Below are 24848 nucleotides of genomic sequence, written 5' to 3' on the forward strand. Positions count from 1 at the left end.
AAAGGGAAACAACGGGACGCCAGCCTCACAGCGAGTGACATCACACGGCGTCACGGCTACTGCTCATGCACAATTATCAGCGCCTTTTTTTTTTTTATTTCAGCAAAATGCAGAAAACACAATTTTTGGCCAATATGTTTCAGCACACCACTAGTCCACAGTATAGTGGCTTAAGGTTACAAGCTGGAATTTCAGAGCCTTCTGCGCTTTTTAAATGTATCTTTGAATCCACAAAGAAAGGCTTTCTTTTTCGAGTGCTCGATCACTTACTATCACAAGGAGTAATCTATCTAGTTTCAGAGAGTAAAGGGTTTCACGGTTTCTTCTTATGCCTCCTCAAGGTTCCAGAACTGAGCAGGCAACGTTCACCCCATTCTAGATCCCAAGAGACTTTCTCTGAGTGCAAAAGTTAGATGTGCTACTAGTGGTTGCCTTCCTCAAGCAGGGAGATTTGCTGGCATCAGTGGATTTTAAGGATACTTATCCTCATATGTCAATCTTCCAACCTCTCCAACGGTTCCTGCCTTTTGCAGTGTAAAACTGCTACTTCTATGTTTGTGACTTTGCCATTCAGCCTGTCTACTGCTCCCAGAGTAGTCACCAGTCTTGGGGCTTCTACTTGCTCAAGATATTCCTACCATAGGTTATCTGGATGACATACTTCTGAGGGAGCAGTATGCTTCTGGAGTTTAGTGTGACTGGTGCAGACTCTGGAGAGAATTCGATGGGTCCTGAACGTTTTAAAAGTCAGCCTTGGTCCCATCCCATAGTTTGGAATATATGGGGCTGATTTAGGACAAGGTCCAGTCAAGTGATCCTATCCTAGGTCAAATACCTTGCTCTGCTTACTCAGGTTGGGTTGTTTCTGACAAACCCCTCGACCCGTCTTTGGGAAAGATAGTAGCCTCCTTCAAAGCAGTTGCTTTTGCCAAGATTAATTTCAGGTCCCTCTAACTGAATGTCGTCTTGACCTGGGACAAGAGGATGCAGTTTCTGAACTCATCTATGCATTTACATCACAAGACGAGATTGTCTCTGGACTGGTGGATTTCTTCGAGTGTGCTGAAAATGGGAAAAACATTTCTCCCTCTGTCATGGAGGGGCTGACAAAGGACTTTGGCCTGGTGGGCTTGAGTTGAGTACTGGACAATTTCTTGGTTCAGGTGAGGCTGTAGCTCATCAACAGCCTTTAATTGAGGGTGATTCTTTTTGCCCTGCTGCATTGCTTGTTTCAGCTGAAGGGTCTCCCTGTGCAGGTTCAGTCGGACAATGCCATGGGTCTAATGGCAGGTGGATTTTTTTTTATTCATCAATGTCTGACTATGGGGGAGTGTGGACTCTTTGATTAGAGGTGTTTAAATAATTCTGCCAAAGGTGGGTAAGACTGGATGTGGATCTTCTGGTGTCCATGTTTGTATCCATGACCAGGGACCCCTAAATATTTATGGTGAATGCTGTTGTGACACTCTGGAATCAATTCTCCCTAATATCTCTGATCACCAGCTTGGCCCAGGAGAACGTAGTACTCCAGCATCATAAACTGTATACCCTGCTGTATTGACCCAACCTTCTCTCCCAGGGGCCAAACTTACAGTCTTCTTTATAGTCCCTGGCTTTTAATGGCATGGCTGTTGAAGCTAGAGTCGTGAGAGAAAGAGGGAGGAAAGGGGGGGGGGTTGGTGGGGGTGTATCTGATTTGGTCATTCCAACCCTGCTGAGGTCCAGGAAGGCGATTTCACAGAAGATTCACCATCAAACGGGGAAACTTATTTTGCATTCTGGCATTTCGCCAGTCTGGGGTTCACATGTATTGTTCCACCACTCAGGACTTTGTGGAACCTCCGTTTGGTGCTTTCTGTATTGCAGAAATCCCAGTTTCTCTCTGTCCTTCTGACATGGAAGGTTATTTTTTTGGTTGCCATTACTTAAGCTCGTAGATTTTCAGAATTAGCTGCTCTTGCCTGTAAACAACTGTTCCCGGTGATCCATTGTGATAAGATGGTCTTGTACCCTCAGCTATCCCCTCTATTTAAGGTGATTGTAAAGTCTCGCTTGTTATTTAAAAAAAACATGTTATACTTGCCTGCCCTGTGCAGTGGATTTGCACAGAGCAGCCCGGATCCTCCTCTTCTTGGGTCCTTCTTTGCTGCTCCTGGCCCCTCCCTCTTGTCGAATGCCCCCACAGCAAGCACCTGAGCCGAGTCACCGCTCCCTGTGTCCATTCAGAGCTGCTGTTTCACGTTCATGGAGCTGCCGTTTTTCACTGCCCCCTCTCTCCCGATTGGCTAACTGAGTTTGACAGCCGTGGGAGCCAATGACACTGCTGCTGTCTCGGCCAATCAGATGGAGGGTCCCGGACGGATGAGGGACTTGTGGACATCGCTGGACAGAGATGAGGCTCAGGTATTAGGGGGAGGCTGCTACACACAGAAGGCTTTTTATCTTAAAGCATAGAATCTATTAAGATAAAAAAAAAACCTTCTGCCTTTACAACTCCTTTTAAGATGGTTTCTTTGTTCCATCATAACCAGGATATTGTGTTGCATTCTATCTGTCCTAAGCCTCAAATGCCGGAGGTCAAGGCGCTTCATACCTTGAATGTGGTTTGTTTAGGTAAAGTTTACCTAAAGTCGACTGCAGCAATTTGTCAGTCTAATTCACTGTTTATGCTTCCATTTCTCAAGCTTACTGTCTAAACGGCAGGCTTCAGCTGTTCTTAAAGATGGCTGATTCTACCAGGAGTGTTGGTGCTTTCTGGGCTATTAAACATCAGGCTTCAGTAGATCAAGTTTAAGACTGCTACCTGGCCCTGTTCATACCTTTACAAAGTACCACCAAGTAGATGTTCGGGCTGTGTGAGTCTCTGAACTTTTGTGGTTTTGATTTTTGGGGCCTGTTAGGTTCTGTTATTGAATGTTTAACCCCTGTTATTCAACTGGTGGTCTCCCCAATTTTTCTCTTTCTGTTCTTCGTGAGGTTAATATTTCTAATTTTCTGGCCTTGCTGTCACATTTCTGAAGATTTACACAGTGGTGTATCATGTTTGAACACTTTTGGACACAAAAAAAAGCCTTTCCAGCTCTGTACGATATTTTGCTGCAGTCTGCCATTTGACTGCAGTGAACTGATTTATAACACTTAAATGCAAGTACTGCTACACTATCACACTTAAAACAAAAGCCATATGGACAGTGTCTCCTATTTATATTAGTTTACAGGCAGTTTATACACCAAAAGCAGTTCTTTTTTAAAAATGTACTTCCACGTCAGAAAAAGGTGGTTGACCAGAATATGAAATCACCACAGCCAGCTTATACTCATTTGGTTGTAAGACTTGTTTGTTTTGAAATAGATTTTCAGAACAGCGATTTATTAAACTTTGGGAATACCCCCCCCCCCCGATTATATATAAAAAAAAAAACTTACTAAATTACATGCATGTTGTAAACTGTCTTTTTTTTTTTTAATGTATTTATAATTCTTTAGGAATCCCGTGGTTTAGGAAGGAGACCAGAAGATCCTTCAGACATGGTTGATGAGGGAGAACTGGTTTTAACTTTGAATTTGATTTATCCAATGATTTTCCAAAAGGTTTGTTCTAATATTTAATTATATGCATTAAAGTTTATTCAGCTCCATATTTGCTGCTTTATTTTTATGTATTTTTGTTACATGTCACAGTAGGGGGAAGTTTATAATCTAAATGCCCTATATTAGAAAAAAAAATCAGGGAAGAAACTTCACTTATATGAAGATTTGAGTTTATAAACAATCACTGAATTTTTAGGCAGTAATGCCAAACTGAACCCATCAGTCTATTAATGTATAATTAAGCCTCTCTGCCTGTGCATTAGCTTAGATCAGATTTGTCATACTAAACATTCATTAACATAATAATAGGGGTGTGTGTGTATAAAAGTCCATGCTAAAATCAAATACATAAATCTCTAGCAGCTGTTTTAATATCATAAAATATATATTATTAAAAGCAGCACTTTGAATTAAAAAAAAAAGTGTGCAAATGCCATAAATCAGTGCAACAATAGCAAAATTGTGCCATCATACAAAGTCCTGTGTGTGTGTATAGAGAGAGAGACTGAGACCCCCAAATGTATACACACTTCAGCAGTTATCTATGCCCTTTTTTAAAACATGAATTGAATTATGGCAGCAATGTGTAGTATTATGTTTAAAATAAAACAGGAAAAAAAAACTGCGCTAAGGTATGTGTGAGTAAATAACTCAAATATGTGAAACTAGATAAATGTGAAAAGCAGCAATTCTAATTATATGACACCCATATAGTAATAAAATATAAAAACCCAAGAATCGCGCTTATGTGCAAGTATAAACCATAAATTGACATATGAAACCAAGTGAGTGGATTAGTAATTGCTAGAAAAAATTCAAATTAAAAACTAAGTTGTATGGGTATATTTCACTTTAATATTGTTTTATTACTGGAAAGTCTTTGTTGGTCTTGGTCTTTGAACTCGCAACTTTCTCACGGTCAAAAGTTGCGTGTTCAGAGACCAAGACCAACAAAGACTTTCCAGTAATAAAACAATATTAAAGTGAAATACACAATTGAAATACATATATGTATACAGATTACCTGCCACAGGATTTCTGGCTCTGTCTATCCAGTCTTGTGATTTACACACATGTTCATGCTGCCCAGCCGGACAAGTGACACCCAGATTTTTTGGTCCAGCAGTTTATATTTTTGGTTCATCTCTCCACCTCTGGGTCCATCATTAGGCAGTCATTCAGTGTCATCACCTCCGAACCAGGATGCCGTTCAGTGAACATTCCTGAATAGGCTATGCATTTCCTATGAGCCGGTTCATACAAGGCGATGATCCAAGGACCCAGCGGCAGATCAGCACGGGTGATATTTCCAGAGTCACAGCTGTTATGCTTTTCATGATCCTCTGTAGTGGGGGATCATGTCTGTTTGGTAAAAAGTAACCCCTTCTATACCGGTGGTGGATCACATCTTTATGTCACACAGTGGATGAAGATCGTCTTTTGTGGACGTTTTTTGTACTTTTTGTTTTGCATGGGTGGATGATATTTGTCGTTATTATTCACAGAGACTTATTCTTTCTTTGCACCTTATACCCATCCAACTTTGTTTTTAATTTGAATTTTTTCTAGTGATTACTAATCCACTCATAGTTTCATATGTCAATTTATGGTTTATACTTGCACATAAGCGCGATTCTTGGGTTTTTATATAGTATCATGTTTCCCCCAAAGATGTCAGTAGTCACATCGTTGTTGTTCTCATCATGTGACCGTGAGGAGAGAGTCAAAGAAAATGGCGGCAGTATGCTTGACTTTCGAGCAACGCAAGACCATTTTGAAGTGGTATTGTAAATCGGAAAATGTGTGTGAAGTTCAATGACAGAGGCGTGAGTTTGGAGCAGAAAAAAAAGAGAAAGAAGCAGCGCCAACCTAAGTGCAGTATTTAAAATATACACATTTATTACAGGTAGAAATACACTCACTCAGAGTAGGATATAATAAACAGACACATCAGGTAGGGTTAGTCCGGGTGGTAGGCAGCAGGGCTCCACAGGGGATGATCCTAAGTGCTGAGGTGTTCTCCTCTTGTCCTGTCTGTCGGCGCCGGTGGTAACCAGTGTCTCAGGCTGGGGCAGGAGAGTTACAGCATGGATCCTCTGTTTGTGTTTTCCGGGTCCCGGTGACGCTATGGGCGTGCACGCATTCGGAGCATGCGTGCTCCTTCATCAGGCATAGCTGTCATCCATATTAGGAGTGGTATAAGAAGGGCAGGCGGGCCAATCAGGTCGTAGTCCCGTCTGCCTCGTAATGGGCTTCAGGGAGCCGTGGGAGGGGTTGGATATATATTACACAGGCTCTGTCAGCCAATAGTATTGTTGCTGGGTTGCAGAGTAAAGGAAAGGGAAGAAAAAGAGTATGGGGGACACGGAGAGATAGCGGAGGTGGTGATAGTGTGTGTGCAGGAGAGAGAGCGGCAGAGGGACAAAATACATGGATGTTTGCTATCAAGGAGCACATAATATGAGACAAAAGAAGACGTGGGGTGGGGGTGGAAGAGAATATTTGTATATACATTTGTACACCTGGAAGGGGTATATTAATGGAGAAAAGGAAGAAGGTGAAAAGATGTGTAAAAAAAAAAGAAAAGTAAAAAATTGGAAAATTATCAAAACTGATAAAAAATGTTTTTATTTTTTAACATATAAGAGAATGGGGATAAAAATAGAAAAAATATATATAAGGATGAAATGGGGTAAAACAATTCTGATTTTTGGGTGATTAGACCATGGGGACGAAGGTGGAAGGGTATTTGATGAATGAATGTAAAAAATATAATAATAATAAAAAGGATATAGATGAATTTATAAAAAAAAGTATGAAAGAAGGAATAATAAGAAATAATAAAAAAAATTTTTTTTTTTTTTTTGTATATGTGTCCACCTAAATACACACATACAGATGATGGGGAAAGGACGTAAGGTTCATGTGTATGTATAGGCACATGTACACAAAAGCACATGTGCATGTGTTCTGTGGGACCATAGAATGTATAGGCGCATGCTGAGGTGGATTGCGGTTATCAGTGGATTGCATGGGGGGATAATAGGGGTACGTGAAGTTGGGGGGGGGGGGGGAGAAAGGGAGGGAAGGCATGGGGGTTTGGGGGGGAGCGTATGGTTGGGGGGGGGGAGACGGGGGGGAGGTAATTGTATGTGAGGTATATGTTGGGGCTATAGGTGGGTGATGTGGGATGAGTTGGGTTTTGACATGGTTGAGGATGGATTTTTTTTAGAGGACTGGGTTAATTTCTATATCCTCATTCAGGCCTCCAGGCGCAAGGGTGTCGAGAGTGTATATCCAAAATTTTCCCTTTCACAGAGGCGTTTGAAGCACTCTGCTGGGGGGAGAGTCCTGGGTATTTGTTCTATAACCCAGACCCGTATTACATTGGTGGAGCCTTGGTGGTATTCTTTAAAGTGTCTAGGGATGGTTAGGTTAAAGTTTTCTTCTATTGATCTGCGGTGTTCTCCAAATCTTTTCCTGAGTGTTCGGATAGTTCGACCGATGTAGAGTAGGTCGCAAGGGCAACAAATGCCATAGATTTACGAATTCTGAGGAACAATTGAAGAATTCTCTGAGTTGGTAGGTGTTTCCTTTTGTGGAAAAGGATTTTTGGCGGTGGGGGACAAATTTGCAGGTGAGACATTTTAGCTTTTTGCATAGGTACATGCCATTTAGTGTAAGGAATGTCCGGGACGGGGTTGGTCTATTGCGTGTAGTTTTGAGCCTGCTTGGAGTGATGAAGCTTTTTATGCTTCTGGCTTTGCGGTATGTGATCTTGGGTGCAGTGTGGATGGATGATTTTAACATGGGGTCCTCAAGTAGGATGTCCCAATGTTTTTGGAAGATTCTTTACTTTTTTTATATTGGGAGTGAAATTGGGTGATAAACCTGGTGGTTTGGGGTTGGGAGGGGGTGATGGGTTGGGTTTGTGGTTCTGTATGGGGGGCGGAAAAGTCATCATCCAAGAATTTGGCAAATGCTTCTTGTACTAGGGCTGGGGGTACCCTTTTTCCTCGAACTTGGTTTTAAACCGGTTGCCTTGTCTGATGTATTCAGGGTTATGGGTGCAATTTCGTTTCAGGCGGTTGAATTGACTTTTAGGGATATTAGAGATCCATCTGGGGTGTTGGCAGCTTTTGGTAGTGTAGATATGAATTGCCTGCTGTAGGCTTTATGTAATTTTTTGCATAGATCATATTTTCCGTGTGACAGAGCTCAAGGTCCAAGAGTTTGGAACAGAACCACCAACACCACTCGCACAATTCGTGACAAGTTAAAAAATGATGACGCTGTGTGTGATGTGCACAAGCAACGTTCTGGGAGTCGTCGCACAGCTACAAGTTCTGCTTCCTCGAATATAGTTTTGCAACAGTTTACATGCTCACTGGAAAAGTCTGTCAAACTATGGGCACAGGAATTAGCAGATCAAGCATACAATGTAAATCAATACACATATTCGACAGCACACCATGGATCTTCAATTGTAGTCCAAAGCTTTTATTGCATAGAGACCACATCACAAAAGAACAAGTACAATGTTTTGGAGCCACGCAGGACCCCTTTATCAGATGCCTTATGTGTATTGATCTGTGATAGCACCCGATACATATGAGTCTGTGATCCAGGAATGTGTGCGATGGGAATATAGACAAGAAAGCAAGTATACAATGTATTCTGAAGAGAGCACACTGAAAATTTTTCATCCTGAGACAGTTACATGGCATGAATGAAGATGACCATGATCGTAGAATGGAGTACTGTGATTGTACATGAGGATGAGGAGTTTGTGCAGAAAATGGTGTGGTCTGATGATGTGCAGTTTAAACTAAATGGTACTATAAACTGTGATAATTGTGTTTATTGAGCTCCAGAACATCCTCATGTTGATGTGGGCAAAGTAATCAATTTACCAGGGCTCAATGTCTGGTGTGGCCTGTCATCCTGGGGTTTAATTGGACCATTCTTTTTTGAAGGCACAGTCACTGGTCCAGTGTCCCTTGACACGCAAAGCACATCCATTTTACCGGCCATTGTGCGGTTTATGCGGATGAGCAATTTTACTTCCAGCAAAATGGCACACCACCTCACTACCACTAAGACGTGAGAGTGTATCTCAATGACATTGTACCAGGACGTTGGATAGGACGTAGAGGTGCTGTTGAATTCCCTCCACGTTCCCTAGACTTAACACCCCTCGATTTCTATCTGTGTGGAACACCAAAGGATGTGTTGTACTGTGGAAAACCAGCTACACTGACTACACTACAGGAAGAAATTGAAACATCATGCAGAGCAATTCCTTTGGACACACTAGTCAATGTAGTTCATGCAGTAGTTCGCCGAAAATCAAGTGTCTAGAAGCTAATGGTGACAATGGAGTCGCACTTCATAGACACACAGCAGGACTTAGCCCCACCCTCCACTTCCTTCTCACTGCATTTGATTGACGGGTACCAATGGCTTTTGCTGCTGTTCGAGTCCCTGTGTGAAGAGGAAGAGAGGGGAGAAGAGATGCAGCTGTGCACAGTGCTGGATCTCTTCTCACCTCTCTTCCCTTTCACACAAGGAAAGGGGAGGACGGAGCAATATAAAATGTTTTTTTACCTTCATGCAAAGCATGCATTAAGATAAAAAAAAATGTTTTGTATAAAAATATAGGAACTGGTGTGCAGAAAAATGACAACAGGTGCTCTGAATTGATGAGTCAAAATTTAAAATATTTGGCTGTGACAAGTTTGGGGCTGCATTTCTGCTAATGGAGTTGGAGATTTGGTCAGGATCGATGGTTTCCTCAATGCTGAGAAATCCTGGCAGATTTATTCTGCCGCAGGACAACAATCCCAAACATACAGCCAATATCCTTAATAACTATCTTCAGCGTAAAGAAGGAGTCGTCCTGAAAGTGATGGTTTGGCCCCCATAGAGCCCTAATATCAACATCATGGAATCTGTCTGGTATTACAAGAGACAGAAGGATTTGAGGCAGCCTAGAAGATCTGTGGTTAGGTTGTGCCAAACATCTTGGAGAACTATCTGCGGAGTTCCTTCAAAAACTGCGTGAAAGTGTACCTAGAAGAATTGATGCTCTTTTGAAGGTAAAGGGGAGGTCAACCCAAAAATTGTTTTGATTTGGATTTCTCTTCTGTTCATTTACTTTCCACTTTAATTGAGAACAATAAACTACTAACGTTTCTATTTCTGAAAGCATTCTTAATACTTTTGCATGGTAGAATGTGTGTGTATATGTATGTATGTATATGTGTGTGTGTATATGTACACACTTTTTTTAGTCTAGCTCAGGGCTCAAAATTTCAAGTCCTGAGCTACTAGCCAGGCCTCAAGGGTTACTAGCCACCAGTTGCCCCACTCAATCCTGCCTCTGCCCCGCCCCTAATTCCACCCCTAAACACGCCCTCATAAAATGACACTTAAATGTTTTATGCAGAATTAAGTTATAAAAATAAAATATTAACAACTTTATCCGTGCCCACCAATGCAGCCTGTGTCCACCATGCAGCCTACCCGTGCAGGGGAGGAGAAGAACAGGAGAGCCACCCGGATGAGGAAACACATCGATAACCGCTTTCATTTCAATTGCGGTCTTCCCACTGCTCAACGTCACATATAGCCCCACCCCCTGGCGGGGGGACTTTGATTGACAGATCTCCCGTCCTGGGATTGGACGGCTGATCTGTCTATCAAAGTCCCGGGACCAGGAGGAGGGGCTATAGCCCCTCTCTCATATATGTGAGAGCGAGCAGTGGGGGAACACAGTAATGTGAAATGAAAGCTGTTATAGCTGTGTTCCCTGCGCTCTGATCATCCGGGCCCCTCCGCGATCGCTGGACTCCCATTCAAGGAATGGGTTGAATGGGAGGAAGGACTCCCATTCAACCCAGGCTGCCAGCAGTGCTCGCTCCCCGCTCCCAGGCAGCCAATAGCTCACCAGCCCTCAAAATCCACTCGAGCAGGCGAGTGGGTTTTTTGAGGGCTGGTCTAGCTTATTGATCTAACTGGTCTTCTACATTTGGATTCTATCCCATTATGGTTGCACCTGGTAGTGGAGGGGTGGAAGAATTTTTTTATTTCATTTGGAGAAGAAAGGTTTTTGGTTTAAAAAAAGTACATGGATGCACTCTATTAAGAAGTGGGTCTGAACACTTGCTGATTTTCATGCTGTTGAATTGCAGTGTTTTGCACTAAGCAACTGTTTTTTACGCACACACAAACACTTGCACAGAATTTGCACAATTTTGCTATTTGTTTGTACACATGGGAATAGTTTTAATTAGCAATTATTTTATTTTATTTCTTGATGGTTGGGCTATATGCATATGGGCGCATTTGCCCCTGTAACATAGACACTGCCACACAAAGACATGAATGGGTGAAGGTGGCTGTACACAGCAAGGTGCCACTATTTCTGTAAAGTAATGCACGCACATAGATGTAATGCACCAAACCCCCTAGGTACATTATGTCTGTGCATGTGCACTACTTTATGCAAATATATGTGAACAGCTGCCTATACTCATTCTTGTCTATGGGTGGCTGTACTAAGCTCTAGGACATCTGGGACACCAGAAATATGCAGTGTCTTTACATTGTTCAGGAAAATGCACCCATGTTCATGTAGCCTATTGAGCTCTTCTTTAAACGTAGTAATAGTAACTATAGTGTACAATTTAGCTCTGAAAATGATGTTTGAAAATGTTTTCTAAAATATTAATTTGATAGTGTTCACAATGATGGGATGAGAGAACAAATCTCCCAAGAGAGGACACACCCTAAATATATAATTTTAAAGGGAATTAAATTGAACCTTTTTTTTTTTTTTTTTTTTTTTTATGGGGTCTTTGCAGCTGTTTCCTATGAGTTGCCAGTGGACAGAATAGAGCCCAGACACATTTTCTTTGGCAATGTCCAAAGCACTAAAAACTGCACACATCTGTGTTGTAGCTCTTTCTCCAGTGTGTGTATATTGGATTCTATCTTAGCTCTTCCCACACTGTCTGCAGTAGCTTCTCTGGCAGCTCTCCTTCCACTGCTTGCACTTTATTCTGTGGAATTTCCAATGTATATATACACACACCTTTCACTGGCTGTGTCCACTTCTAGTCCATACTACTTTCTCTGGAGTCTTTACCTCCACTGCCTACACTTTAATTTCTGCCCTGATCTACATATCTTTAGATGCCACATTTCACTGTCTCTGATATTCTGCACTCCACTTTCACTACAATGCTTTTCTTTCTGTGGCTACCAAAATGGAGGCAAACGCCCAAAAATTATTTTGCTTTATTCTAAATTACAAAAGTATATCTGATTTAGATGTCTTCATTAAAGTGCAAATTCAGCCTAAAGCTATAAATCTACTGGCAGCCACGTTCTAAGACTAATCTATCTAACCCTATAAAGCAAAAATTGATATACCTTTCTGCTGCCTATCCAGCCTGGTCTCCAGCGGCGGATGCTGTGTAGAAGAGACAGCTTACAACGGCTGTGAAATGCCTGCGAAGTGACGTCGCCCATAGAGTTACTATGGGACATTGATTGTCAGCTGTCTCTCCTGCACAAACCTACACACAGAAGCTGCACTGACAGCTCGGCGTGGGATTGGACTGGATAGGCTGCAGAAAAGGTATGTACAGGCTTAGATAGATTAGTCTTAGAATGTGGCTGCCAGTAGATTTAGTTTTTGGCTGAATTTCTACTTTAACAATTGAGGACCTGCCGCCACGGTTATACTGCGGCAGGTTGGCTCCTCTGGGCGAGCTGATGTACCTGCACGTCGACTGCTTTAAGAGCACTAGGTGGCTCCGTCGTCGCGTGCCCATGTGCGTGCCCAGCGGTCGCCATGTAAGCCGGCGACCCGCAATTGCTCCAGAGAGAGACAGAACGGAGGTCTGTCAATGTAAACAGACAGATCTCCCTTCTGTCAGGGGTGAGGAGACTGATCTGTTGTTCCTACTGCTTAGGAACAGCGATCGGTCCCCTCCCCCAGGCAGTCCCATCCCCCCCCACAGTTAGAAACACCCCCTAGGACACAAATTTAACCCCTTGATAATCCCCTAGTGTTAACCCCTTCTTTGCCAGTGACATTTATACAGATATAAGTGGCTATTTTTAGCACTGATCGCTGTATAAATGTCAGTGGTCCCAAAAAAGTGTCAAGTGTCCGATCTGCCCACCGCAATGTCTTAGTCCAGATAAAAATCGCTGATCACCCAATTACTAGTCTCCTATTTTGTAGACGCTATAACTTTTGTGCAAACCAATCAATATACACTTACTGCGATTTGTTTTTATTTTTAGCTTTTTTAAAACATTTTTGGATATTTATTATAGCAAAAAATTGACACTTTTTTTGTTTTATAGCGTAAAAAATAAAAAACGCAGAGGTAACCAAATACCACCAAAAGAAAGCTCTATTTGTGGGGAAAAGAGGGCGTCAATTTTGTTTGGGTACAGCATCTCACGACTGTACAATTGTCAGTTAAAGTGACGCAGTGCCGTAGTGCAAAAAATGGCCTGGTCATTAAGGGGCAAACCACTTCAGCCCCGGAAGGATTTGCCCCCTTAATGGCCAGGCCATTTTTTGCAATACGGCACTGTCGCTTTAACTGACAAATGCACATTCATGCAACGTTCATACAACGCAGTATAAAGGCGGCGGCTGATCGGCAAGCAGTTAATGGCATGTTTTATTCTATTACAGCACAAAGAATACAAACCCTATGAGACCATATTAGTGCTTGGCAGTCAGAGGCTTTCAGAATTGAGAGATGCCATCAAATGTGTCAGTGACCTACAAATTGGAGGGGAGTTCAGCGACAATCCAGATTTGGCTCCTGAAAACATTTGCAAGGTAAAATTTTTATTGGGGTACAATGACCCCGCAGGCCTATTTTTGAAAAGAAACAAGGAAATGAGAATTATGGTCTATCCTACCTTGAGGAGCTTTTGTGTTTTTTGTTTTGTCCATGAAAACATTGCTGACATGTCCTGACATATTCGTTTTCAGCTAGTATTGTTGATTTGGTGATTTGTGAGTATTTTGTTACGGGGAATATCCAATTATATTTGAAGACATAGATTTGAAATTGAACCACATGTTAACATCACCATTTTGTCATTTAGTAGTCCAGCAAATACTACAAGTTAATTCTTACTTTGTTACAGAGATGTACCTTTTGAACAAATCATTCCTAACCATATGTAGACAGAAAATGAGAGGAAATGTCTTCAAAGTGAGGGTAATTCCCCCTCCATTCAATTTTTACTCAATTTAACAGTAAGACAAAAGATGAATAACATGTATCATCAATACAAAATTGGTACAAGTGCAGACGTTCATCTCTAGAATACAAGTTATTACATTCTTCAAACTTCTGTATGCATAACAACTGATATTCAGCAACTAGTGGGACTGTCCCTTCACCCGAGTCGCCCCAATGGGAACTACCTGCGACCTAGGGAGAGCTGCCCTTGAAAATGTTAATTACTTCTTTATTACGTTACAACTTGCTATTCATGCAGTACATTTTGCTTTGGTAACGTGTATATTAGTAACATGTATCTCCAACTTTTTCTTTTTTTAAAAAAGAAATAAGGGGTAAATAAACTTGGAGGTGGGGAGAAAAGGAAAAGAAGGAACTAGGTCCCTTTTTAAATGGTGCCATTATTGTTTGTAGGTTATGCTCGGGGCTGCGTATATTATTTTCATGAGCTTCAGATTAGCTGACCTTGCCGATCCTTTTGGTGTCATTGTCCTATATGTGCTTTATACCATTCTATCCATGGTTCCCGATGTTGAAGAAACTCCACATATTTTCCTTCTACATTGGCTAGCATGCTTTCATATGTGTGGTGAATTGAGAGTGTGTGAATAACTTCTTCAATCTCAGGAAGATCAGGAGATTTCCAGAGCCTAAGAATTACTAGTTTGGCGGCTAGGAATAGGTGTGTGGTGAATTTCCTGAGGAGTGGTGGTATATTCTCTATCCCTAGGTTTAGGATGGCCTGTGATGGGCTTCTGATGGCCAGTGATGTCACTTCTGGTGACAGTTGTCAAATCTTTGATTTTCCAGCACTTTCTGCCTGTGTGGCAATTGTCACCAGGGTAAGTAGAGAGGGTAGATCTTGTCTAGCAATAAAATATAACAGAATTTATAACCCTTCCCTCTTCTAGTAAAAGTTGTTTGAGTTTGACTTGCATTGTGTTTTATATTTTTCTCAATATTTTTTTTTTTAGGATCTTTTCAAATCGGCATTCTTTTATTTTGAAGGTATATTTTACAATGATATGAGGTATCCAGAGTGCAGAGATCTAAGCAGGTACAATGCATATAACATTTTTATTTGAATTGAGTTGTGAATATTCATAACCTGTTTTGCAAAAAAAAGTATATTTTGAAGTCCTTTTTTTTAAATTTTATTTATGTATTTTTTTTAAGCAGTTTTAAGCACTCTTTGTATTCCTGGTGACCTTAGGGACCCATGTTGTTTTTTTTTTTTTTGTTTTTTTGTTTTCACTTGAATGAAAAATAAATGACTGTTTCTTACCCACTTGCCGACCGCCGCACGCCAATGTACGTCCAAAGTTTGGTGGGGGATATTGTTGTTATGGCAGCAGCTAGCTGCCATAACCCCGGTATCCCCGTTTTCGTGCGGTGGTCGGCTTTCAGATAAAAGTGGCCTCTGCTGCAGATTCGCCACGAGATCATTTTGGTGGTGGGAGAGGGCCCCCCTCTCGCAACGATCCGTTGCCCTCCGCTGCTTACCGGAGCCGTCTGTAGCGGTGGAGGCGATCGCGCCTGTCTCCCTGCTGTTCCTGGAGACGAGTGAGGCTAAGGTGGCGCCCACCTGTCTTCATGACACTGCTGGGCGGAAGCGACGTCAAAACGTCACTTCCTCCCATACGTCTTAAAGGCACATTTTTTTCAATGTCATTTTTTTAAATTACTTTTTTTTTTTTTTTTTAATTGCATTTTAGTGTAAATATGAGATCTGAGGTCTTTTTGACCCCAGATCTCATATTTAAGAGGTCCTGTCCTGCTTTTTTCTATTACAAGGGATTTACATTCCTTGTAAAAGGAATAAAAGTGACACCGTTTTTTTTATTTTAAAACAGTGTAAAAATAAATTAAATCATGTAAAATAAATAATAAAAATTAAAAAAAAATGTTTTAAAAACCCCCCGTCCTGACGAGCTTGCGCACAGAAGCGAACGCATACGTGAGTAGAGCCCGCATATGAAAACGGTGGTCAAACCACACATGTAAGGTATCGCCGCAATCGTTAGAGCGAGAGCAATAATTCTAGCCCTAGACCTCCTCTGTAACGCAAAACATGCAACCAGTAGAATTTTTTAAACATCGCCTATGGAGATTTTTGAGGGTAAAAGTTTGACGCCATTCCACGAGCGGGCGCAATTTTGAAGCGTGACGTTGGGTATCAATTTACTCAGCGTAACATTATCTTTCACAATATAAAAAAAATTGGGCTAACTGTACTATTGTCCTATTTTTTTTTTTCAAAAAAGTGAATTTTTTCCAAAAAAAGCGCGCTTGTAAGATAGCTGCGCAAATACGGTGTGAAAAAAAGTATTGCAATGACCGCCGTTTTATTCTCTAAGGTGTTAGAAAAAAAACAACCTATAATGTTTGGGGATTCTAAGTAATTTTCTAGCAAAAAAACCTGTTTTAAACATGTAAACACCTAAAATCCAAAACGAGGCTGGTCCTTAACCACTTCCCGACCGCCGCACGACTATGTACGTCCTAAGTTTGAACGGGGATATCGTTGTTATGGCAGCAGCTAGCTGCCATAACCCCGGTATCCCCGTTTTCGTGCGGCGGCCGGCTTTCAGATAAAAGTGGTCCCTGAGGCCAAGATGGCGCTCACTCGTTTCCATGACACTGCTGGGCGGAAGCGACGTCAAAACGTCACTTCCGTCCACGCCTCTTAAAGGCATATTTTTTAAAATGTCGTTTTTCTAAATGACTTTTTTTTTTTTTTTTTTTTTTATTGCTTTTTAGTGTAAATATGAGATCTGAGGTCTTTTTGACCCCAGATCTCATATTTAAGAGGTCCTGCCATGCTTTTTTCTATTACAAGGGATGTTTACATTCCTTGTAATAGGAATAAAAGTGACACAATTTTTTTTTTTTTTTTTTTAAACAGTGTAAAAATAAATAAAATATTGTAAAATAAATAATAAAAATAAAAAAAAAAATTTTAAAACCCCCCTGTCCCGACGAGCTCGCGCGCAGAAGCGAACGCATACGCGAGTAGCGCCCGCATATGAAAACGGTGGTCAAACCACACATGTGAGGTATCGCCGCGACCGGTAGAGCGAGAGCAATAATTCTAGCCCTAGACCTCCTCTGTAGTGCAAAATATGCAACCTGTAGAATTTTGTAAACGTCGCCTATGGAGATTTTTGAGGGTAAAAGTTTGACGCCATTCCACGAGCAGGCGCAATTTTCAAGCATGACATGTTGGGTATCAATTTACTTGGCGTAACATTATATTTCACAATATAAAAAAAAATTGGGATAACTTTACTGTTTTATTTTTTTATTCAAAAAAGTGAGTTTTTTCCAAAAAAAGTGCGCTTCTAAGACCGCTGCGCAAATACAGTGCAAAAAAAAGTATTGCAATGACCGCCATTGTATTCTCTAGGGTGTTAGAAGAAAAACCATATATAATGTTTGGGGGTTCTTAGTAATTTTCTAGCAGAAAAACCTGTTTTAAACATGTAAACACCTAAAATCCAAAACGAGGCTGGTCCTTAAGTGGTTAATCATACTTTCTGGGACACAGGGCACCTTTATGTCCATTACAATAGGGTTATTTTGTCACCTTCAGATGATTGGACACTGGCCTAAGGCCAAGGCGATTGTTACCCAGACACTACTATGGGTAAGTTTGCCTTCTATTTCTGGGGTCTGTGCAGTTCTATATTGCCTGGCATATTGGCAGAGTACTTTATAGATCCAGGACAGTTATCTCCAGATGGGTAGCTGTGTCCCTTAAAGCCCTAGTGGCATGGCCACTGAGATGAGTGGTTTGGACTCTTCGGTGGGGTTCCTGTAGCGAGAACGATAAGTACCTCTGATGGGAGTCCCACTGGTGGCTGTACTGTGGTTAGGGAGTTTACCTTCCTATGTCCCTAATTATATCCCCTTGCTTTAATTCATAGACTAGGTCACTCAGAAGAGTAAGTTTCCTCTAATGGGACTTTGAATTGGGTCACTGACAAACTAGGTATGAATATTATAAATCAAAAGGATAGTAATTAAAGAGTTTATATTTATTTGGAACAAGATTAAAAATTGATAACTATGACAAATGCAAACAAACATCTAAAAGGATGCACATTGGTGGATGCAGTGATTACATTAAGTACAATACATTTAACCAACTCTATTGAAAATTGATAGCAAACAATAGAAGAACCCAACCTTTCGAGGTCTATGAAGGTAAAACCTCTTCTTCAGGGGTAATGGTTTAAGTCGCAACAAAATTTACATCTATGGTTAAAAGAGAAATAAGGACAAAATTGTAAACATATACACATTAACCAACAGATTATTGCACTTTGACCTTTTTACTTCCTTTTATTATCTTTTTATTTCTATATGGGCTAAATATTGGATCTAGGAATCAACACTATGTGTTTTCTCTGTGTTTGATTTTCTTCAGATTCAAAAACCTGACCTGATACATCGTTGGGAGGTTTCAATTTAACCTTCATTGTATCCCTGACTGGCCATATAGCTCCTTTATCTGTGGATACACAACTAAGAGCCAGGATTTTGGGTAGGTTTTATTCCCACCCGTGGAGAGTGTCTCCACTTTGTGGATTTATGTATTTTTTAAAATAAACTTATTTGTAGAGGCTACTAGACCGAGTTTAGACTTTTTTTTTTTAGGTTTTTCTTCATTCAAATTCATTTTAGTTTTTCTAGTGACCCTGAGCGGTGATGTACCATTTCTTTTGATCTGGTTTTGTCTCACCCCTCTAAGGAGTGGGGACCTGCACAAGTGGGCGCGCCCTTTGTGGAGCTGCTGCGACTGCTGGAGATACCTGTCCACATTGGTGGTATCCTGTCCATTCCTGGCGGCCTCCCCTTTTGCTGTCCCGGTTCCCCCCCCCCCTTCCCTCTTCCCTTCCCATTTTCCTTTCTCCCCCCCCCCCCTTCTGGCCTTTGTGGAGCTGCAGCTGACTGGTCTCCAAGTGGATGCTATGCAGGGCCGGTGCTCCCACTAGGCGAACTAGGCAGCTGCCTAGAGCGCACTGCCGCCTAGGGGCTCAACCACAGGCGCTGGGTCCCCTCCAGAGGATCGGATCCCCCTGGCAGATGGTGGCTGGTGCGGTGCGGGAGGCGGCTCCATCTAGCTGGCTGCATAGTCGCTGTGCGGGGAGAAGGTGCAGGCAGGTTCCCCCCACCCCCTTCCCCAGGGGCGACCATGCCGGTGTCCAGCAGTCATGGGTTTCAGCTCTCAGCCCGCCTCCCAACTTGAGTGATGTGCAGCCATTGGAGGAGCAGGGCGGGCGGCATTCTGCACAAAGACAACCGGGATGGATCCACCTAGGTCCGGACTGGCCATAGGACACTCACTGGACCGAGCACGCCGGGTCACTTGTCCTGGAGGAGCGAGGAGCCCAAAGCAAAGCTGCTACAGCAGCCCGCCCCGCTTCACCAGTCTCTCCGCGGCCGTCCGCCAGAGCCCGGGGGTGGAACCGAATGATCAGCTGATCTGATGGGGAAGGAGCTGGAGGAGGTTTCCCGTGCATGAGCAGTGAGTCGCAGCCTGTAGGAAACCCCATCTCCTGTGACCGCTGCCTGACATGTGCCAGTGACCCAAGGTAAGAACTTGTCAGGTGGTGGGGGGGGCGCTGGGGATGAAGACTTCCAGACCTTATCACTGGTGTGTGACCCCTTCCACTTGGCTGCACCCCTTCTCCTTTCCACCTGGCTCCATCCCTCCATCTGGCTCCACCCCTCCACCTGGCTCCATCCCTCCACCTGGCTCCACCTGGCTCCACCTGGCTCCATCCCTCCACCTGGCTCCATCCCTCCACTTGGCTCCATCCCTCCACTTGGCTCCATCCCTCCACTTGGCTCCATCCCTCCACTTGGCTCCATCCCTCCACTTGGCTCCATCCCTCCACTTGGCTCCATCCCTCCACTTGGCTCCATCCCTCCACTTGGCTCCATCCCTCCACTTGGCTCCATCCCTCCACTTGGCTCCATCCCTCCACTTGGCTCCATCCCTCCACTTGGCTCCATCCCTCCACTTGGCTCCATCCCTCCACTTGGCTCCATCCCTCCACCTGGCTCCATCCCTCCACCTGGCTCCATCCCTCCACCTGGCTCCATCCCTCCACCTGGCTCCATCCCTCCACCTGGCTCCATCCCTCCACCTGGCTCCATCCCTCCACCTGGCTCCATCCCTCCACCTGGCTCCATCCCTCCACCTGGCTCCATCCCTCCACCTGGCTCCATCCCTCCACCTGGCTCCATCCCTCCACCTGGCTCCATCCCTCCACCTGGCTCCATCCCTCCACCTGGCTCCATCCCTCCACCTGGCTCATCCCTCCACCCCTCCACCTGGCTCCATCCCTCCATCCCTCTATCCCTCCACCTGGCTCCATCCCTCCATCCCTCTATCCCTCCACCTGGCTCCATCCCTCTATCCCTCCACCTGGCTCCATCCCTCTATCCCTCCACCTGGCTCCATCCCTCTATCCCTCCACCTGGCTCCATCCCTCTATCCCTCCACCTGGCTCCATCCCTCTATCCCTCCACCTGGCTCCATCCCTCTATCCCTCCACCTGGCTCCATCCCTCTATCCCTCCACCTGGCTCCATCCCTCCACCTGACTCATCCCTCCACCCGGCTCCATCCCTCCACCCAGCTCCATCCCTCCACCTGACTCATCCCTCTATCCCTTCACCTGGCTCTATCCCTCTATCCCTCCACCTGGCTCTATCCCTCCACCTGGCTCCATCTCTCTATCCCTCCACCTGGCTCCATCTCTCTATCCCTCCACCTGGCTCCATCTCTCTATCCCTCCACCTGGCTCCATCTCTCTATCCCTCCACCTGGCTCCATCTCTCTATCCCTCCACCTGGCTCCATCCCTCTATCCCTCCACCTGGCTCCATCTCTCTATCCCTCCACCTGGCTCCATCCCTCTATCCCTCCACCTGGCTCCATCCCTCTATCCCTCCACCTGGCTCCATCCCTCCACCTAGCTCATCCCTCCATCTGGCTCCATCCCTCCATCCCTCCACCTGGCTCATCCCTCCATCCCTCCACCTGGCTCATCCCTCCACCTGGCTCATCCCTCCACCTGGCTCATCCCTCCATCCCTCCACCTGGCTCATCCCTCCATCCCTCCACCTGGCTCATCCCTCCATCCCTCCACCTGGCTCATCCCTCCATCCCTCCACCTGGCTCATCCCTCCACCTGGCACCTGGCTCCATCCCTCCACCTGGCTCCATCCCTCCACCTGGCTCCATCCCTCCACCTGGCTCCATCCCTCCACCTGGCTCCATCCCTCTATCCCTCCAACTGGCTCCATCCCTCTATCCCTCCACCTGGCTCCATCCCTCTATCCCTCCACCTGGCTCCATCCCTCTATCCCTCCACCTGGCTCCATCCCTCTATCCCTCCACCTGGCTCCATCCCTCTATCCCTCCACCTGGCTCCATCCCTCTATCCCTCCACCTGGCTCCATCCCTCTATCCCTCCACCTGGCTCCATCCCTCCACCTGGCTCCATCCCTCCAACTGGCTCCTCCCTCCATCTGGCTCCATCCCTCCAACTGGCTCCTCCCTCCATCTGGCTCCATCCCTCTATCCCTCCACCTGGCTCCTCCCTCCAACTGGCTCCTCCCTCCACCTGGCTCCATCCCTCCAACTGGCTCCTCCCTCCATCTGGCTTCATGACTCCATTCCTCCACCTGGCTCCATCCCTCCAACTGGCTCCTCCCTCCATCTGGCTTCATGACTCCATCCCTCCACCTGGCTCCATCCCTCCACCTGGCTCCATCCCTCCACCTGGCTCCATCCCTCCACCTGGCTCCACCCCTCCACCTGGCTCCATCCCTCTATCCCTCCACCTGGCTCCATCCCTCTATCCCTCTACCTGGCTCCATCCCTCTATCCCTCCACCTGGCTCCATCCCTCTATCCCTCCACCTGGCTCCATCCCTCTATCCCTCCACCTGGCTCCATCCCTCCATCCCTCCACCTGGCTCCATCCCTCTATCCCTCCACCTGGCTTCATCACTCCATCCCTCCACCGGGCTCCATCCCTCCACCTGGCTCCATCCCTCCACCTGGCTCCATCCCTCCACCGGGCTCCATCCCTCCACCGGGCTCCATCCCTCCACCGGGCTCCATCCCTCCATCCCTCCATCCCTCCACCCCCCCTCCTGGCACCATCCCTGAACCAGGAGTTCTGGTGTTAAAATTATTGAATCCATTTTGATTTTTTGGGGGGGGGGGGGGCGGGCACAAATAGTCTGGCACCGGCCCTGATGCTATGGATGTCTTGAAAACCCCTATACAATACACATGGTCAGTATCTATACTTCATTGTATAATTTGATTACTATATATATGGTAAAAAAAGTCTGCTATGTTCAAAATGCAATAATCTGTTGGTTAATGTGTATATGTTTACAATTTTGTCCTTATTTCTCTTTTAACCGTAGACGTAAATTTTGTTGTGACCGAAACCATTATCCCTGAAGAAGAGGTTTTACCTTCAAAGTCCTCGAAACGTTGGGTTCTTCTATTGTTTGCTATCAATTTTCTATAGACTTGGTTAAATGTATTGTACTAAATGTAATCACTGCATCCACCAATGTGCATCCTTTTAGATGTTTGTTTGCATTTGTCATAGTTATCAATTTTTTATCTTGTTCCAAATAAATATACTCTTTTAATTACTATCCATTTGATTTATAATATTCATACCTAGTTTGTCAGTGACCCAATTCTAAGTCCCATTAGAGGAAACACACTCTTCTGAGTGACCTAGTCTATCTTATTAGGGATGTGGGCCAACTGTCCTTATTCCATACAGGAGTGACACCACTCTCCAACAATTGCTTTAATTCATAGTTGTTTTCAATTTTTTACTGCACTCTTCATTGCAGCTTCCCAAGCAATACATGGGATTTTGGCAGCATCTAGTGGGGCAGATTGTTCTTTTGTGCCCACTCCTAATGAATGCGGCTGCCATTTTGGACCCTTAATGCATCGACTTAGAAAGAAACATATGGTTCCTGAGGCAGGGTGCTCGGTGGTGAAATCAAAGCTGTTAGCCGATGAGAATTCTTTCCTTGATCCACCTATCGCCAGTTTACAACACCAAATTTCTGGTGTCCTTTCTGCTTTAGACTGCATAAGTCACAAACAAAAATACTCTTCCTCTCCTCCCTGCTGATGGAGGAGTAACCAGCTATGGATCCACTGGAAGAAGAGGGGGAAAGAAGAAGCAGGATCTTAGGAGGTCCTGAGAAAACCCAGGGCCTGGTCAAAATGCTTTTTTAGGTTTCCTGGCAGAAGTGGTGTGGACCAACTTGAGGTTGCTGCTCCCTGAAACGCTTATTCAAAAAGTTACCCATTTGGGCCATTTAGCGTCATGGCAGCCACGTTCCCCCCCCCCCCGTCTTTCTTTGTTAAACTTCACTTAAAGTTCATGATGTACACTATATTGTCAAAAGTATTGAGATGCCTGCCTTTACACGCACATGAACTTTAATGTCATCCCAGTCTTAGTCCGTAGCATTCAGTATTGAGTTGGCCCACCCTTTGCAGCTATAACAGCTTCAACTCTTCTGGGAAGGCTGTCCACAAGGTTTAGGAGTGTGTCTATGGGAATGATTGACCATTCTTTCAGAAGCCCATTTGTGAGGTCGGGCACTGATGTTGGATGAGAAGGCCTGGCTCCCAGTCTCTGCTGTAATTCATCCCAAAGATGTGCTATCGGGTTGAGGTCAGGACTCTGAGCAGGCCAGTCAAGTTCCTCCACCCCAAATTCGCTCATCCATGTCTTTATGGACCTTGCTTTGTGTACTGGTGCACAGTCGTGTTGGAGCAGGAAGGCGCCACCCTCAAACTGTTCCCACAGTTGGGAGCATGAAATTGTCCAAAATGTCTTGGTGTGCTGACGCCATAAGAGTTGCCTTCACTGGAACTAAGGGGCCAAACCCAACCCCTGAAAAACAACCCCACTCAATAATCCCCCCCTCCACCAAGTGATTTGGACTAATGCACAAGGCAAGTTCCATAAAGACATGGATGAGCGAGTTTGAGGTCGGCGAATTAGACTGGCCTGCCCCTGACCTCAACCCAATAGAAAACCTTTGGGATGAATTAGAGTGGAGACTGCGAGCCAGGACTTCTCGTCCAACATCAGTGCCTGACCTCACGAATGTGCTTCTGGAAGAATGGTCAAACATTTCCATAGACACTCCTAAACCTTAAGGACAGCCTTCCCAGAAGAGTTGAAGCTGGTATTGGTGGGCCAACTCAATATTGAACCCTACGGGCTAAGACTGGGCAGGTGTCCCAATACTTTTGACAATATAGTGTATGTACTGTGGGTTCACCCTGAAAAGGCATTTGTCCCAATGAAGCAGTTCACTAATATCCTATGGAAAGCGAGTTTACCAAAAATGGAGGATGTCTGCTATCTTAAGAAAACCCTGACTGTTCCTGTGGATGAAATACCTATCTTTAAGTTTGCTACAATTTAAGTCATCTTTTGCTCCTATAGGGGCAGCCTTGTAACTGTAAGGAGAAGATTGAACACCTACTCTTTTTTTTTAAGGGGAACATTTATTTGGCCCTGCCTTGGATGATTACATCCAAAAAGTAATTCTGGGTATAGTGACCTTATTACCACTCAAGAAGAAGGCAGTCTTTGGTTCAGAAGCATGCTTCTCTTACTTTCAAGGAGCATTGTCAGGACTCCAGCCTAAGCTTCCAGCTCCAATTCTGCAAGAAGCCGTAGACCTCAAAACCTGCAATGCCTGGGGACAAGTCTTACTTCCAATGAAGGGATGCCTCTGGTCTTCGCTTGCTGGTCTTCGCAGACATTTTGACAGGGAAATATTGGTCTTCCGCATAGTAACTCTGGGTTACAGGCTGGAATTTCTGAACTTTCCCCTTGCGTGTTTCATGCTCTCAGATGTTGAATCCACAAAGTAGAGCAAGCTTTTTTT

General features: G+C 44.4%; 1 protein-coding gene across 1 annotated transcript in view; it reads left to right on the forward strand.

Moving 5' to 3' along the window:
* The window catches only part of SNAPC3 (small nuclear RNA activating complex polypeptide 3), a 115577-nt gene that overhangs the window by 51304 nt on the left and 39425 nt on the right, over nucleotides 1–24848 (forward strand). The window contains exons 4-6 of the mRNA XM_073635710.1: nucleotides 3487–3591; nucleotides 13313–13462; nucleotides 14849–14931. Coding sequence (XP_073491811.1) covers nucleotides 3487–3591; nucleotides 13313–13462; nucleotides 14849–14931 — 338 coding nt within the window. The remainder of the gene's footprint in view (nucleotides 1–3486; nucleotides 3592–13312; nucleotides 13463–14848; nucleotides 14932–24848) is intronic.

The sequence above is a fragment of the Aquarana catesbeiana genome, linkage group LG01 (assembly GCF_042186555.1).
Source record: "Aquarana catesbeiana isolate 2022-GZ linkage group LG01, ASM4218655v1, whole genome shotgun sequence".
Classification (NCBI taxonomy): Eukaryota; Metazoa; Chordata; class Amphibia; order Anura; family Ranidae; genus Aquarana; species Aquarana catesbeiana.